The sequence below is a fragment of the Panulirus ornatus genome, chromosome 8, assembly GCF_036320965.1.
Source record: "Panulirus ornatus isolate Po-2019 chromosome 8, ASM3632096v1, whole genome shotgun sequence".
Lineage (NCBI taxonomy): Eukaryota > Metazoa > Arthropoda > Malacostraca > Decapoda > Palinuridae > Panulirus > Panulirus ornatus.
Genome location: NC_092231.1, coordinates 33,802,585 through 33,818,312, shown reverse-complemented (window position 1 = coordinate 33,818,312; position 15,728 = coordinate 33,802,585). Strand labels below are relative to the sequence as shown.

General features: G+C 42.3%; 1 protein-coding gene across 1 annotated transcript in view; it reads left to right on the top strand.

The window, feature by feature from the left end:
* The window catches only part of LOC139749894 (PAX3- and PAX7-binding protein 1), a 393,872-nt gene that overhangs the window by 228,792 nt on the left and 149,352 nt on the right, over positions 1-15,728 (top strand). The window contains 1 exon segment of the mRNA XM_071664284.1: positions 11,677-11,845. Coding sequence (XP_071520385.1) covers positions 11,677-11,845 — 169 coding nt within the window.

The window sequence follows — 15,728 nt, the reverse complement described above, 5'->3', positions numbered from 1 at the left end:
GGTTGTTAGGGAGGTAAATGCAAGAGTTTTGGAAAGAGGGGCAAGTATGAAGTCTGTTGGGGATGAGAGAGCTTGGGAAGTGAGTCAGTTGTTGTTCGCTGATGATACAGCGCTGGTGGCTGATTCATGTGAGAAACTGCAGAAGCTGGTGACTGAGTTTGGTAAAGTGTGTGGAAGAAGAAAGTTAAGAGTAAATGTGAATAAGAGCAAGGTTATTAGGTACAGTAGGGTTGAGGGTCAAGTCAATTGGGAGGTGAGTTTGAATGGAGAAAAACTGGAGGAAGTGAAGTGTTTTAGATATCTGGGAGTGGATCTAGCAGCGGATGGAACCATGGAAGCGGAAGTGGATCATAGGGTGGGGGAGGGGGCGAAAATTCTGGGGGCCTTGAAGAATGTGTGGAAGTCGAGAACATTATCTCGGAAAGCAAAAATGGGTATGTTTGAAGGAATAGTGGTTCCAACAATGTTGTATGGTTGCGAGGCGTGGGCTATGGATAGAGTTGTGCGCAGGAGGATGGATGTGCTGGAAATGAGATGTTTGAGGACAGTGTGTGGTGTGAGGTGGTTTGATCGAGTGAGTAACGTAAGGGTAAGAGAGATGTGTGGAAATAAAAAGAGCGTGGTTGAGAGAGCAGAAGAGGGTGTTTTGAAGTGGTTTGGGCACATGGAGAGAATGAGTGAGGAAAGATTGACCAAGAGGATATATGTGTCGGAGGTGGAGGGAACGAGGAGAAGAGGGAGACCAAATTGGAGGTGGAAAGATGGAGTGAAAAAGATTATGTGTGATCGGGGCCTGAACATGCAGGAGCAAGGCATGTGAAGCGTCTGGGGTAAACCATGGAAAGCTGTGTAGGTATGTATATTTGTGTGTGTGGACGTATGTATATACATGTGTATGGGGGGGTTTGGGCCATTTCTTTCGTCTGTTTCCTTGCGCTACCTCGCAAACGCGGGAGACAGCGACAAAGTATAAAAAAAAAAAAAAAAAAAAATTTACCAGGAATACTCAACAAACTTATACCTCTGTAATTTGAGCACTCACTCTTATCCCCTTTGCCTTTGTACAATGGCACTATGCACACATTCCGCCAATCCTCAGGCACCTCACCATGAGTCATACATACATTAAATAACCTTACCAACCAGTCAACAATACAGTCACCCCCTTTTTTAATAAATTCCACTGCAATACCATCCAAACCTGCTGCCTTGCCGGCTTTCATCTTCCGCAAAGCTTTCACTACCTTTTCTCTGTTTACCAAATCATTTTCCCTAACCCTCTCACTTTGCACACCACCTCGACCAAAACACCTTATATCTGCCACTCTATCATCAAACACATTCAACAAACCTTCAAAATACTCACTCCATCTCCTTCTCACTTCACCACTACTTGTTATCACCTCCCCATTTGCGCCCTTCACTGAATATATATATATATATATATATATATATATATATATATATATATATATATATATATATATATTTTTTTTTATTTTTTTTTTATTATACTTTGTCACTGTCTCCCGCGTTTGCGAGGTAGCGCAAGGAAACAGACGAAAGAAATGTCCCAACCCACCCCCATACACATGTATATACATACGTCCACACATGCAAATATACATACCTACACAGCTTTCCATGGTTTACCCCAGACGCTTCACATGCCCTGATTCAATCCACTGACAGCACATCAACCCCGGTATACCACATCGCTCCAAACTCACTCTATTCCTTGCCCTCCTTTCACCCTCCTGCATGTTCAGGCCCCGATCACACAAAATCTTTTTCACTCCATCTTTCCACCTCCAATTTGGTCTCCCTCTTCTCCTCGTTCCCTCCACCTCCGACACATATATCCTCTTGGTCAATCTTTCCTCACTCATTCTCTCCATGTGACCAAACCATTTCAAAACACCCTCCTCTGCTCTCTCAACCACGCTCTTTTTATTTCCACACATCTCTCTTACCCTTACGTTACTTACTCGATCAAACCACCTCACACCACACATTGTCCTCAAACATCTCATTTCCAGCACATCCATCCTCCTGCGCACAACTCTATCCATAGTCCACGCCTCGCAACCATACAACATTGTTGGAACCACTATTCCTTCTAACATACCCATTTTTGCTTTCCGAGATAATTTTCTCGACTTCCACACATTCTTCAAGGCTCCCAGAATTTTCGCCCCCTCCCCCACCCTCTGATCCACTTCCGCTTCCATGGTTCCATCCGCTGCCAGATCCACTCCCAGATATCTAAAACACTTCACTTCCTCCAGTTTTTCTCCATTCAAACTCACCTCCCAGTTTACTTGACCCTCAACCCTACTGTACCTAATAACCTTGCTCTTATTCACATTTACTCTTAACTTTCTTCTTTCACACACTTTACCAAACTCAGTCACCAGCTTCTGTAGTTTCTCACATGAATCAGCCACTAGCGCTGTATCATCAGCGAACAACAACTGACTCACTTCCCAAGCTCTCTCATCCTCAACAGACTTCATACTTGCCCCTCTTTCCAAAACTCTTGCATTTACCTCCCTAACAACCCCATCCATAAACAAATTAAACAACCATGGAGACATCACACACCCCTGCCGCAAACCTACATTCACTGAGAATAAAAAGAGCGTGGTTGAGAGAGCAGAAGAGGGTGTTTTGAAATGGTTTGGGCACATGGAGAGAATGAGTGAGGAAAGATTGACCAAGAGGATATATGTGTCGGAGGTGGAGGGAACGAGGAGAAGTGGGAGACCAAATTGGAGGTGGAAAGATGGAGTGAAAAAGATTTTGTGTGATCTGGGCCTGAACATGCAGGAGGGTGAAAGAGGGCAAGGAATAGAGTGAATTGGATCGATGTGGTATACCGGGGTTGACGTGCTGTCAGTGGATTGAATCAGGGCATGTGAAGCGTCTGGGGTAAACCATGGAAAGCTGTGTAGGTATGTATATTTGCGTGTGTGGACGTATGTATATACATGTGTATGGGGGTGGGTTGGGCCATTTATTTCATCTGTTTCCTTGCGCTACCTCGCAAACGTGGGAGACAGCGACAAAGCAAAAAAAAAAAAAAAAAAATGTATGTATATGTGCGAGTATGGGTGAATGTGTTTTATAATAGAGTGGCAGATATTGGGTGTTTTGGTCAGGGTGGTGGTGTGAAGTGAGAGGGTCAGGGATAATGGTTTGGTAAAGAGAGAACAGGTAGTGAAAACTTCGCAGAAGATGAAGTCTGGTAAGGCCACAGGTTTGAATGGTATTGCAGTGAAATTTGTTAAAAAGGTGGGTGACTGTATGAATGGATCTTGGAGAAGTGCCTGAAGATTGGCTGAATGCATGTATAGTGCCATTGTACAAAGGCAAAGGGGGTAAAGCTGTGTCCAAACTACAGAGGCATAAGTTTGATGAGTATTCCTGGGAAATTATATGGGAGGGCATTGATTGAGAGGGTGAAGGTATGTACATAGCATCAGATTGGGGAAGAGCAGTATGGTTTCAGAAGCAGGAGAGGATGTGTGGATAATTGTTTGCTATGAAGAATGCATGTGAGAAATACTTTGAAAAACAGATATGGATTTGATTGTTGCATTTATGGATCTGGAGAAGCCAAATGATAGGGTTGATAGATATGCTTTGTGGAAGGTCCAAAGAGTATATGGTGAGGGTGGTAAGTTGTTAGAAGCAGTGAAAAGGTTTTACCAAGGATGTAAGGCATGTGTACAAGTAGGAAGAGAGGAGAATGATTAGTTCCCAGTGAATGTCGGTTTGTGACAGGAGTGTGTGATCTCCCCATGGTTGTTTAATTTGTTCATGGATGGGGTGGTTAGGGAGGTAAATGCAAGAGTTTTGGAGATAAGGGTGGGTATGTAGTGTGTTTGGGATGAGAGGGCCTGGGAAGTGAGTCAGTTGTTGTTTGCTGATGATACAGCTGTAGTGGCTGATTCGAGTGAGAAACTGTAGAGGTTGGTGAGTGAGTCTGGAAAAGTGTGTGAATGTAGAAAGTTGAGAGTAAATGTGAATAAGAGCAAGGTTATTAGGTTTAATAGGGGTGAGTGACAAGTGAATTGGGATGTAAGTTTGAATGGAGAAAAACTAGAGGAAGTTATGTGTTTTAAATATCTGTGAGTGGACTCAGCAGCAGATGGAACCAGGGAAGCAGAAGTGAGTCACAGAGTAGGGGAGGGAGCAAAGGTTCTGGGAGCAATGAGGGATGTATGGAAGAAGAGAATGTCATCTTGGAGAGTAAAAATGGCTGTGTTTGAAGGAATAGTAGTTCCAACAGTGTTATATGGTTGCAAGGCATGGGCTAGAGATAGAGTTGGACAGAGGAGGGTGGTAGAGATAGGGTTATACGGAGAAGGGTGGATGTGTTGGAAATGAAATGTTTGCGGACAATATGCGGTATGAGGTGGTTTGATCAAGTAAGTAATGAAAGGGTAAGAGAGATGTGAGGAAATAAAATGAGTATGGTTGAGAGAGCAGAAGAGGGTGTGTTGAAATGGCTTGTACATATGAAGAGAATGAGTGAGGAAAGATTGATAAAGAGGATATATGTGTCAGAGGTGGAGGGAACAATGGGAAGTGGGAGACCAAATTGCAGTTGGAAGGATGGAGTGAGAAAGATTTTGAAAGCTTGGGGCCTGAAGGTACAGGATGGTGAGAGATGTGCAAGGAACAGAGTGAATTGGAACCATGTGGTATACCAGAGTGAACATGCTGTCAATGGACTGAACTAGGACGTGTGAAGCGTCTGGGATAAACCATGGAATGGTCTGTGGGGCCTGGATGTGGAGAGGGAGCTGTGGTTTCAGTGCATTACACATGACTGCTAGAGACTAGGTGTGAACAAATGTGGCCTTTTTTTTGTCTGTTCCTTGCACTGCCTCGCTTGGGGGGGGAGGCTGTTTCATATGTGGTTGGGTGGTGACAGGAATGGATGAAGGCAGCAAGTATGGATATGTACATGTGTATGTGGGTGAATTGGGCCATTCCTTGTCTGTTTCCTTGCGCTTCCTCGTTAATGTGGGACATAGCCGTTAAGTATAATAAATAGATATCCCTAGGGATAGGGGAGAAAGAATACTTCCCACGTATTCCCTGTGTGATGTAGAAGGCGACTGAAAGGGGAGGGAGCGATGGGCAGGAAATCCTCCCCTCTCATATTTAATTTTCCAAAAGGAGGAACAGAGAAGGGGGCCAAGTGAGGATTTCCCTCAAAGGCTCAGTCGTCTGTTCTTAACACTACATCGCCAGTGCGGGAGATAGCGAATAGTATGGAAAAAAATATATGAGTGGATGGGCCATGCTTTCTTCATCTATTACCTGGTGCTACCTCTCTGACGTGGGAAACGGCAATCAAATATAATGAATAAATAGATAAATAAATGAATAAAGTGAGAAGGAGATGGAGTGAGAATTTTGAAGGTTTGTTGATGCATTTGATGATAGAGTGGCAGATATAGGATGTTTTGGTCAGGGTGGTAGAGTGGCAGATATAGGGTGTTTGGGTCAGGTTGGTATGCAAAATGAGAGGGTTAGGGAGAATGGTTTGGTAAAGAGAGAACAGGCAGTGAAAGCTTTGAAGAAGATGAAATCCAGCATGGTGGCAGGTTTGGATGGTATTGCAGTGGAATTTATTAAGAAAGGGGTGACTGTGTTGATGATTGGTTGGTAAGGATGTTCATTATATGTATGGACCATGGTGAAGTGCTTGAGGATTGGCAGAATGCATGCATACTGCCATTGTACAAAGGGGAAGGGGATAAGGGTGAGTGTTCAAACTACAGAGGCATAAGTTTGTCGAGTATTCCTGGGAAATTATATAGGAGGTTATTGATTCATAGGTTGAAGGCTTGTACAGAGCATCAGATTGGAGAAGAGCAGTGTGGTTTCAGAAGTGGTAGAGGATGTATAGATCAGGTGTTTTCTTTGAAGAATGTGTGAGAAATACTTAGAAAAATAGGTGTATTTGTATGTAGCATTTATGGATCTGGGGAAGACATATGATAGGGTTGATAGAGATGCTTTTTGGAAGGTCTTAAGGGTATATGGTGTGAGAGGTAAGTTGCTAGAAGCAGTGAAAAGTTTTTACCAAGGATGTAAGGCATGTGTGATTAGGAAGAGAGGAGAGTGATTGGTTCCCAGTGAATGTTTGTTTGTGGCAGGGGTGTGTGATGTCCCCTTGGTTGTTTAATTTGTTTATGGATGGATTGGTGAAGGAGGTAGATGCAAGAGTTTTGGAGAGAGGGCCTGGGAAGTGTGTCAGTTGTTGCTCGCTGATGATAAAGCACTGGTGGCTGATTGAGTGAGAAGCTACAGGAGATGGTGACTGAGTTTGGAATAGTGTGTGAAAGGAGAAAGTTGAGAGTAACTGTGAATATAAGTAAGGTTATTAGGTTCAGCAGGGTTGAGGGACAAGTTAGTGGGGATATAAGTTTGAATGGAGAAAAATTGGAGGAGGTGAAGTGTTTTAATTATCTGGGAGTGGACTTGACAGTGAATGGAGCCATGGAAGCAAAAGTGAGTTAAAGGGTATGGCATGGGGCAAAGGTTCTGGGAGCAATGGAGAATGTGTGGAAAGAGATCTTTTTCTCGGAGGGCAAAAATTGGTATGTTTGAAGGACTAATAGTTCCAACAATATTGTATTGTTGTGAGGCATGGGCTGTAGATAGGGCTGTGCGGAGGAGGGTGGATGTGTTGGAAATGAAATGTTTGGGGACAGTATATGGTTTTAGGCAGTTCAATCAAGTAATTAATGAGAGGGTTAGAGAGATGTGTGGTAATAAGAAGAGCATAACTGAGAGAGCATAAGAGATTGTGTTGAAATGGCTTGGACGTATGGAGAGAATGAGTAAGGGAAGGTTTTCAAAGAGGATATGTGTGTCAGAAGTGGAGGGAACAAGGAGAAGCAGGAGACCAAATTGATGGTGGCTTGAACATGCAGAAGGATGAAAGATGTGCACAGAATAGAGTGAAGTGCCATCAACAGAATTTACCAGGGAATGTGAAATGTTCAGAGTTAACCATGGAAAGATGTGTGATACCTGGATGTGGATAGGGAGATGTGGTTTCAGTGCATTACACATTATTGCTATAGAATAGATATGAGCAGAAGTGCTATAGGATGAATGTGAGCAGATTTGGTGTTTCTTCATATATTTCCTGGTGCTGTGTTGCTGTCACAGGGGGTGGCAATGCTGTTCCCTGTGGGGTGCAGTGGCACCGGGAATGGATAAAGGCTAGCAAGTATGAATATGTACACGTGTATATATCTATATTCACATTTACTCAGCTTTCTTGTGTCACACTTTACCAAACTCAGTCACCAGCTTCTGCAGTTTCTCAGAGAGTAAATGTGAATAAGAGCAAGGTTACGTTTAATAGGGTTGAGGGACAAGTCAGTTGGCATGCGAGAGATGGAAGATGGGCAGACTAGAAATGGCAGAGTGGTTGGATGAAGAAGTAAAGTTGATATTGAAAGAGAAACAAGGGGTATTAGGGCAGTACTTCCAGGGAAGGAGCGCTAATGATTGGGAGATGTATAAGAGAAAGTGGCAAGAGATCAAGAGGAAGATGCTGGGGTTGAAAAAGGGGGCAAATAAGAGTTGGGATGAGAAAGCATTGTTACATGTTATGGAGAATAAAAAGATATTTTGGAAGTTGGTAAATAATGTGCAAAGGACAGACAAGATAACAAATGGGGACATCAGTGAAGTGAGCTAAAGGGGAAGTGATAAAAGGTAGTGATGAAGTGAGGATGAAATGGAATGAGCATTTTGAAGGATTGTTGAATATGTTTGATGATAGAGTGACAGAAGTAGGTTGTTTTTGTTGGGATGGAATGTGAACTGAGAGAGTCATGAAGAATGGTTTGGTTTAGTTGTCATGTAGGGCAATTGGGTCAGGTTTTGAAATTATCATGGGAGAATTTATAAGGTGGACCACCTTCGACTCAACTCTGTCAAGGAAGGATGCAGAACCAGAACCACCTCAGATGTTAAGGTGGTACTTCATAGAAGGACTAACAATCCTTTGTATAGTTGGAGTAACTGTTTGGAAGAAAAGAAATTTTGACATCTAAACAGGACTCCCAGTTTTTTTTAGAGTGGGTGTTACAGTAATACCAAGTTTGTTCATTGAGTGAGGAGGTGGAATTACAGAACTATCAAAAGAGAGAGGAAAGTTGTGAGGAATTTTTGACAGAATTAGGTAGGAACTGGGTTATGGAGGCATTAAACTTGACCAGATTTTGTCTACTCCATTGAGATATCGCATCCAAGGCTGAATTTATTAAGGAGGTTGTGTTGACATGTGATGCAGATCGAGTAGGAAAAGGAGGAGGAAAATTTAAGGATGTTAAGGAAAGCAGTGTTGAGTTGTTAGAGTATGAGAGCATTTAATCATTTATGGAAGAGAGGAAATTGTTGATAAAAAGGAGAAAAAAGTGTAGAAGACAGGACAGAACCTTGAGGGAAACCACTGTTGATGGAGAAAGGGAGAGAGGATAATCCATCAACAACCACTGAGATTGATCTGCTAGATATGAAGGAGAAAGGTGAGGAAGGGAAACCAAAAGAAGGGAGCTAAGATATGAGACCCCGATGCCAAACCCTGTTCAAAAGCTTTGGGTGTGTTAAGGGCAACTAACACATGCTTCCAAGAAGAAGGAAAAGCTCTTGTTTTTAGACAGAAATGGAATGGACAAGCAAGTTCTGAGGCACATTCTTTCAGTACACAGGGAAAGAAACCATCAAGACCATAATCCTTGCTTGTGTCCAGAAAAAGAAGTGATTCTTTGAAAGCCTGAAAAGAGATTACTGGAAGGGGCATAGGATTTGTAAGGGAAGCATCAGGGGGTGAAAGAATGTAAGAATCAAACAAGGGGAAGTTAGAGGAGAAATGGAAACCTTGTCAAAAGCTTTGGATATGTTAAGGGCAACTACACAGGGTTCCCCAGAATCCTTCAGGGATGATCACCAGATGTTAGTAAGATAGGAAAGAATATCATCAATGGCTGTCACCTAATGGAAGCCATACTGGTGATCAGAGAGAAGCTGATCAAAATAATTGATCAAAATAATTTCAAAATAATTGAACAAAAGTTTGAGGGGTTAGAATGGTCACCCTTTTTAGGGATGAGATGTACCAACACATGCTTCCAAGAAGAAGGAAAAATTCTGGCTTTTAGATACTTTTCTGGGTCTTAAACAGAAATGGAAGGGACATGCAAGTACAAGTGCAAGTTCAGAGGCACATTCTTTCAGTACACAGGGACAGAAACCATCAAGACCATAAGCCTTGCTTGTGTCCAGAGAAAGAAGTGCTTCTTTGACAGTCTGAAAAGAGATTACAGGGAGGGGCATAGGATTAGTAAGAGAAACATCAGGGGGTGAAGGAATGTAAGAATCAAACAATGTGAAGTTAGAGGAGAAACAGAAGCCAAAGAGAGTGGCTTTGTCTATGGGAAAGATAGCTAGAGTACCATCAGAATGGAAAAATTAATGAAATGTAGAGGGACATAAGTTGTAATGATGCCCTTAGATATAAACAGAAAGAACTGTCAGTGGATGATGAGGGAAGGGTATCACGCATCCTTTGAATATTTTGCCTCTTGGATAACGAACTTGCATTTGTAATGGTCAGTGATGAATGCTGAATGGGAGTTGTAGGAAGGAGTTTTTCCTCACTCATCCTCTCCATATGCTCATACTTTTTCAGTACACCCTCATCAGCTCTTGCAAGAATACTTTTCTCTCTACCACACCTCCTTCTTATATTTTTTTTTTTATTATACTTTGTCGCTGTCTCCCGCGTTTGCGAGGTAGCGCAAGGAAACAGACGAAAGAAATGGCCCAACCCCCCCCATACACATGTATATACATACGTCCACACACGCAAATATACATACCTACACAGCTTTCCATGGTTTACCCCAGACGCCTTGATTCAATCCACTGACAGCACGTCAACCCCGGTATACCACATCGCTCCAATTCACTCTATTCCTTGCCCTCCTTTCACCCTCCTGCATGTTCAGGCCCCGATCACACATAATCTTTTTCACTCCATCTTTCCACCTCCAATTTGGTCTCCCTCTTCTCCTCGTTCCCTCCACCTCCGACACATATATCCTCTTGGTCAATCTTTCCACACTCATTCTCTCCATGTGCCCAAACCACTTCAAAACACCCTCTTCTGCTCTCTCAACCACGCTCTTTTTATTTCCACACATCTCTCTTACCCTTACGTTACTCACACGATCAAACCACCTCACACCACACATTGTCCTCAAACATCTCATTTCCAGCACATCCATCCTCCTGCGCACAACTCTATCCATAGCCCACGCCTCGCAACCATACAACATTGTTGGAACCACTATTCCTTCAAACATACCCATTTTTGCTTTCCGAGATAATGTTCTCGACTTCCACACATTCTTCAAGGCCCCCAGAATTTTCGCCCCCTCCCCCACCCTATGATCCACTTCCGCTTCCATGGTTCCATCCGCTGCCAGATCCACTCCCAGATATCTAAGACACTTCACTTCCTCCAGTTTTTCTCCATTCAAACTCACCTCCCAATTGACTTGACCCTCAACCCTACTGTACCTAATAACCTTGCTCTTATTCACATTTACTCTTAACTTTCTTCTTCCACACACTTTACCAAACTCAGTCACCAGCTTCTGCAGTTTCTCACGTGAATCAGCCACCAGCGCTGTATCATCAGCGAACAACAACTGACTCACTTCCCAAGCTCTCTCATCCCCAACAGACTTCATACTTGCCCCTCTTTCCAAAACTCTTGCATTTACCTCCCTAACAACCCCATCCATAAACAAATTAAACAACCATGGAGACATCACACACCCCTGCCGCAAACCTACATTCACTGAGAACCAATCACTATCCTCTCTTCCTACACGTACACATGCCTTACATCCTCGATAAAAACTTTTCACTGCTTCTAACAACTTTCCTCCCACACCATATATTCTTAATACCTTCCACAGAGCATCTCTATCAACTCTATCATATGCCTTCTCCAGATCCTTCTTATCCTATCATTTCTTATTCGATCAGCCCTCCTTGCACCACATATTTTTCTCAAACAATCCATTTCTAACACGCCCACCCTAATTTATACTTGTTTATTTAAGGCCAATGTCTTGCCTCTATACATTACTGTTGGAATTTATTTTGCCATCTGGCATACCCATCTTTGCCCAGTGATAGTGACCCCTCTCTCCATATGCTCATATGTGTACTTAGGATCTTAGCGTCCTCACCAACCGTACGACCTATTTCAGCTTTCATAATTACATTTGATGCCATGTCTACTTGTATGTATCTGAAACATTCCACTTCCTATAAATGATTGATTTTACTGGACTCTGCCTGCTTTTGGTTACACTGCAGATGAAAAGTAACTTGTTAATGTTGTATCATCAAAGTGCAGTCTCATTGAAGAACTTTTCACTTTAAAGGAATGTATTTTTTCCTTTTTGCTGATGTTAGTGCAGCTTTGAAGCTACATAAACCCTTGAAAAAGGGATACTGACATTATATAATAGTTATAAAAATAATATTCTTTTGTTTTTCTATATTTACTTAGTTCTGCATTCTAGTACTAGTTTGAAACAACCATTGTTGTTGCCACAGAACATATTGCTTCGGAAGCACGCAAAGTGTTTGAAGATGTTGAGGATGACTTCTCTCAGTTGAAGCGTATCATGGCAAGATTTGAGGAGTGGCGTAGTAAAGATAGTCCCACATATTCGGATGCCTATGTATCTTACAACTTGCCCAAAATATTTTCACCATACATAAGGTCAGTCGCAAAGAATTGGTATGTTACTTGTGTATATTGTTATCTTCTCTTTGTGTATAACTTTCAGAATCCATCTTGGTCACTTTACTGAACTTTCTGTTACATAACAGATCTATTAGGTGTCATGGAAATGCATTTGAATGGTATTTCCTGAACTAGATAGAGCTACAAAGACAAATACTATTAACGGTAATTTGGCTGAGGTTTGGACCAAATGAGAAAATTCATGTGGGAGAGCAAATTCAGTTGTCCATACATTCTTTCATCATCGTTAGAATTTTCATTAAGGTAAGCTCTGCCTGTGACAAGTTGCTAGACAAAGATGACAGAAATTAAATGAGTAAGATTGATACTTACAACCTTCACTTATACTTAATTTGTGTGTATGAAATTTACATTTATTACCCTTGATTCAGTTTTATAGAGCTAGGATTCCCACATATACACCTCAGCATAATTATTTTATGTTCATAAAGAATAAACACTTGTTTTACTACTTGACTGAAAGTGATGAAAAAACATGAAAAGCCTGTTTTATAACTGATAGTGATAGAGTAATGATTAAGGCCTGGTGAATAATGAGAACAAGGTAGCAGTCTTAAGTTTGAATTGAAGAATTATTTATTTTATGCCTGTCTGAAGTGATGAATTATTAAAATCCTGTCAGTTTACTAATACCCTTTGATTTTATTTATATTTATTATTCTTAGTTTCTGTCTCCCGCTTTAACAAGGAAGCACAAGGAAACAGATGAAAGAATGGCTGAACCCACCCACATACACATGTATATACATAAATGCCCGCCCATGCACATATAAATACCTATACATTTCAACGTATACATTGGGAAGTGAGTCAGTTGTTGTTCGCTGATGATACAGCGCTGGTGGCTGATTCATGTGAGAAACTGCAGAAGCTGGTGACTGAGTGTAAAGTGTGTGGAAGAAGAAAGTTAAGAGTAAATGTGAATAAGAGCAAGGTTATTAGGTACAGTAGGGGTGAGGGTCAAGTCAATTGGGAGGTGAGTTTGAATGGAGAAAAACTGGAGGAAGTGAAGTGTTTTAGATATCTGGGAGTGGATCTGTCAGCGGATGGAACCATGGAAGCGGAAGTGGATCATAGGGTGGGGGAGGGGGTGAAAATTTTGGGAGCCTTGAAAAATGTGTGGAAGTCGAGAACATTATCTCGGAAAGCAAAAATGGGTATGTTTGAAGGAATAGTGGTTCCAACAATGTTGTATGGTTGCGAGGCGTGGGCTATGGATAGAGATGTGCGCAGGAGGATGGATGTGCTGGAAATGAGATGTTTGAGGACAATGTGTGGTGTGAGGTGGTTTGATCGAGTAAGTAACGTAAGGGTAAGAGAGATGTGTGGAAATAAAAAGAGCATGGTTGAGAGAGCAGAAGAGGGTGTTTTGAAATGGTTTGGGCACATGGAGAGAATGAGTGAGGAATGATTGACCAAGAGGATATATGTGTCGGAGGTGGAGGGAACGAGGAGAAGAGGGAGACCAAATTGGAGGTGGAAAGATGGAGTGAAAAAGATTTTGTGTGATCGGGGCCTGAACATGCAGGAGGGTGAAAGGAGGGCAAGGAATAGAGTGAATTGGAGCGATGTGGTATACAGGGGTTGACGTGCTGTCAGTGGATTGAATCAAGGCATGTGAAGCGTCTGGGGTAAACCATGGAAAGCTGTGTAGGTATGTATATTTGCGTGTGTGGATGTATGTACATGTGTATGGGGGGGGGGTTGGGCCATTTCTTTCGTCTGTTTCCTTGCGCTACCTCGCAAACGCGGGAGACAGCGACAAAGTATAAAAAAGAAAAAAAAAAAAAAACATACACAGACATAAACATATATACACATGTACATATCCAAACTTGCATCCTTCATCCATTCCCGTCGCCACCCCATCACATATAAAATGGCACCCCCCTCCCCCACACGAACATGAGGTAGCACTAGGAAAAGACAACAAAGGCCACATTCATTCACACTCAGTCTCTAGCTGTCAGGTGTATTGCACCGAAACCGTAGCTCCCTTTTCACATCCAGGCCCCACAAAACTTTCCATGGTTTACCCCAGACGCTTCACATTCCCTGGTTCAATCCATTACCAGCACATCGACCCTGGTACACCATATTGTTCAAATCCACTCTATTCCTTGTACACCTTTCGCCCTCCTATATGTTCAGGCCACGATCACTCAAAATCTGTTTCACTCCATCCTTCCACCTCCAATTTGGTCTCCCACTTCTCGTTCCCTCCACCTCTGACACACATATATCCTCTTTGTCAATCTTTCCTCACTCATTCTTTCCATGTGACCAAACTATTTCAATGCACCCTCTTCTGCTCTCTCAACCACACTTTTTTTTTTTTTTACCACACATCACTCTTACCCTATCATTGCTTACTCGATCAAACCACCTCACACCACATATTGTCTTGAAACATTTCATTTCCAACACATCCACCCTCCTTCGCACAACCTAATCTATATCCCATGCCTCGCAACCATAAACATTGTTGGAACCACTATTCCTTCAAACATACCCATTTTTACTTTGCGAGATTATGTTTTTGGCTTCCACACATTTTTCAATGCTCCCAAAACTTTTGCACCCTCCCCCACCCTGTGACTCACTTCTGCTTCCATGGTTCCATCCACTGCCAAATCCACTCCCAGATATCTAAAACACTTCATTTCCTCCAGTTTTTCTCCATTCAAACTTACCTCCCAATTGACTTGACCCTCAACCCTACTGTACCTAATAGCCTTGCTCTTATTCACATTCACTCTCACCGTTCTTCTTTCACACACTTTACTGAACTCTGTCACCAGCTTCTGCAGTTTCTCACCCGAATCAGCAACCAGCGCTGTATCATCAGTGAACAACAACTGACTCACTTCCCAAGCCCTCTCATTCACAACAGACTGCATACTTGCCCCTCTCTCCAACATTCTTGCATTCACTTCCCTAACAACCTCATCCATAAACAAATTAAACAACCATGGAGACATCACACACCCCTGCCACAAACCAACATTCCCTGAGAACCACTCACTTTCCTCTCTTCCTACTCGTACACATGTCTTACATCCTGGATAAAAACTTTTCACTGCTTCCAGCAACTTGCCCCTCACACCATGTACTCTTAAGACTTTCCACAAAGCTTCTCTATCAACTCTATCATATGCCTTCTCCAGATCCATAAATGCTACATAAAAATCCATTTGCTTTTCTAAGTATTTCTCACATAAATTCTTCAAAGCAAACACCTGATCCACACCATCCTCTACCACTTCTGAAACCACACTGCCCTTCCCCAATCTGATGCTCTGTACATGCCTTCACACTCTCAGTCAGTACCCTCCCATATAATTTCCCAGGAATACTCAACAAACTTATACCTCTGTAATTTGAGCACTCACCTGTATCCCCTTTGCCTTTGTACAGTGGCGCTATGCATGCTTTCCGTCAATCCTCAGGCACCTCACCATGAGTCATACATACATTGAATATCCTTACCAACCAGTCAACAACATAGTCACCCCCTTTTTTAATAAATTCCACTGCAATACCATCCAAACCCGCAGCCTTGCCGGCTTTCATCTTCCACAAAGCTTTTACTACCTCTTCTCTGTTTACTAAATCATTCTTCCTAACCTTCTCACTTCACACACCACCTCGTCCAAAACACCCTATATCTGCCACTCTATCATCTAGCACATTCAACAAACCTTCAAAATACTCACTCCATCTCCTTCTCACATCATCACTACTTGTTATCACCTCCCCGTTAGTCCCCTTCACCGATGTTCCCATTTGTTCTCTTGTCTTACGCTCTTTATTTACCTCCTTCCAAAACATCTTTTGA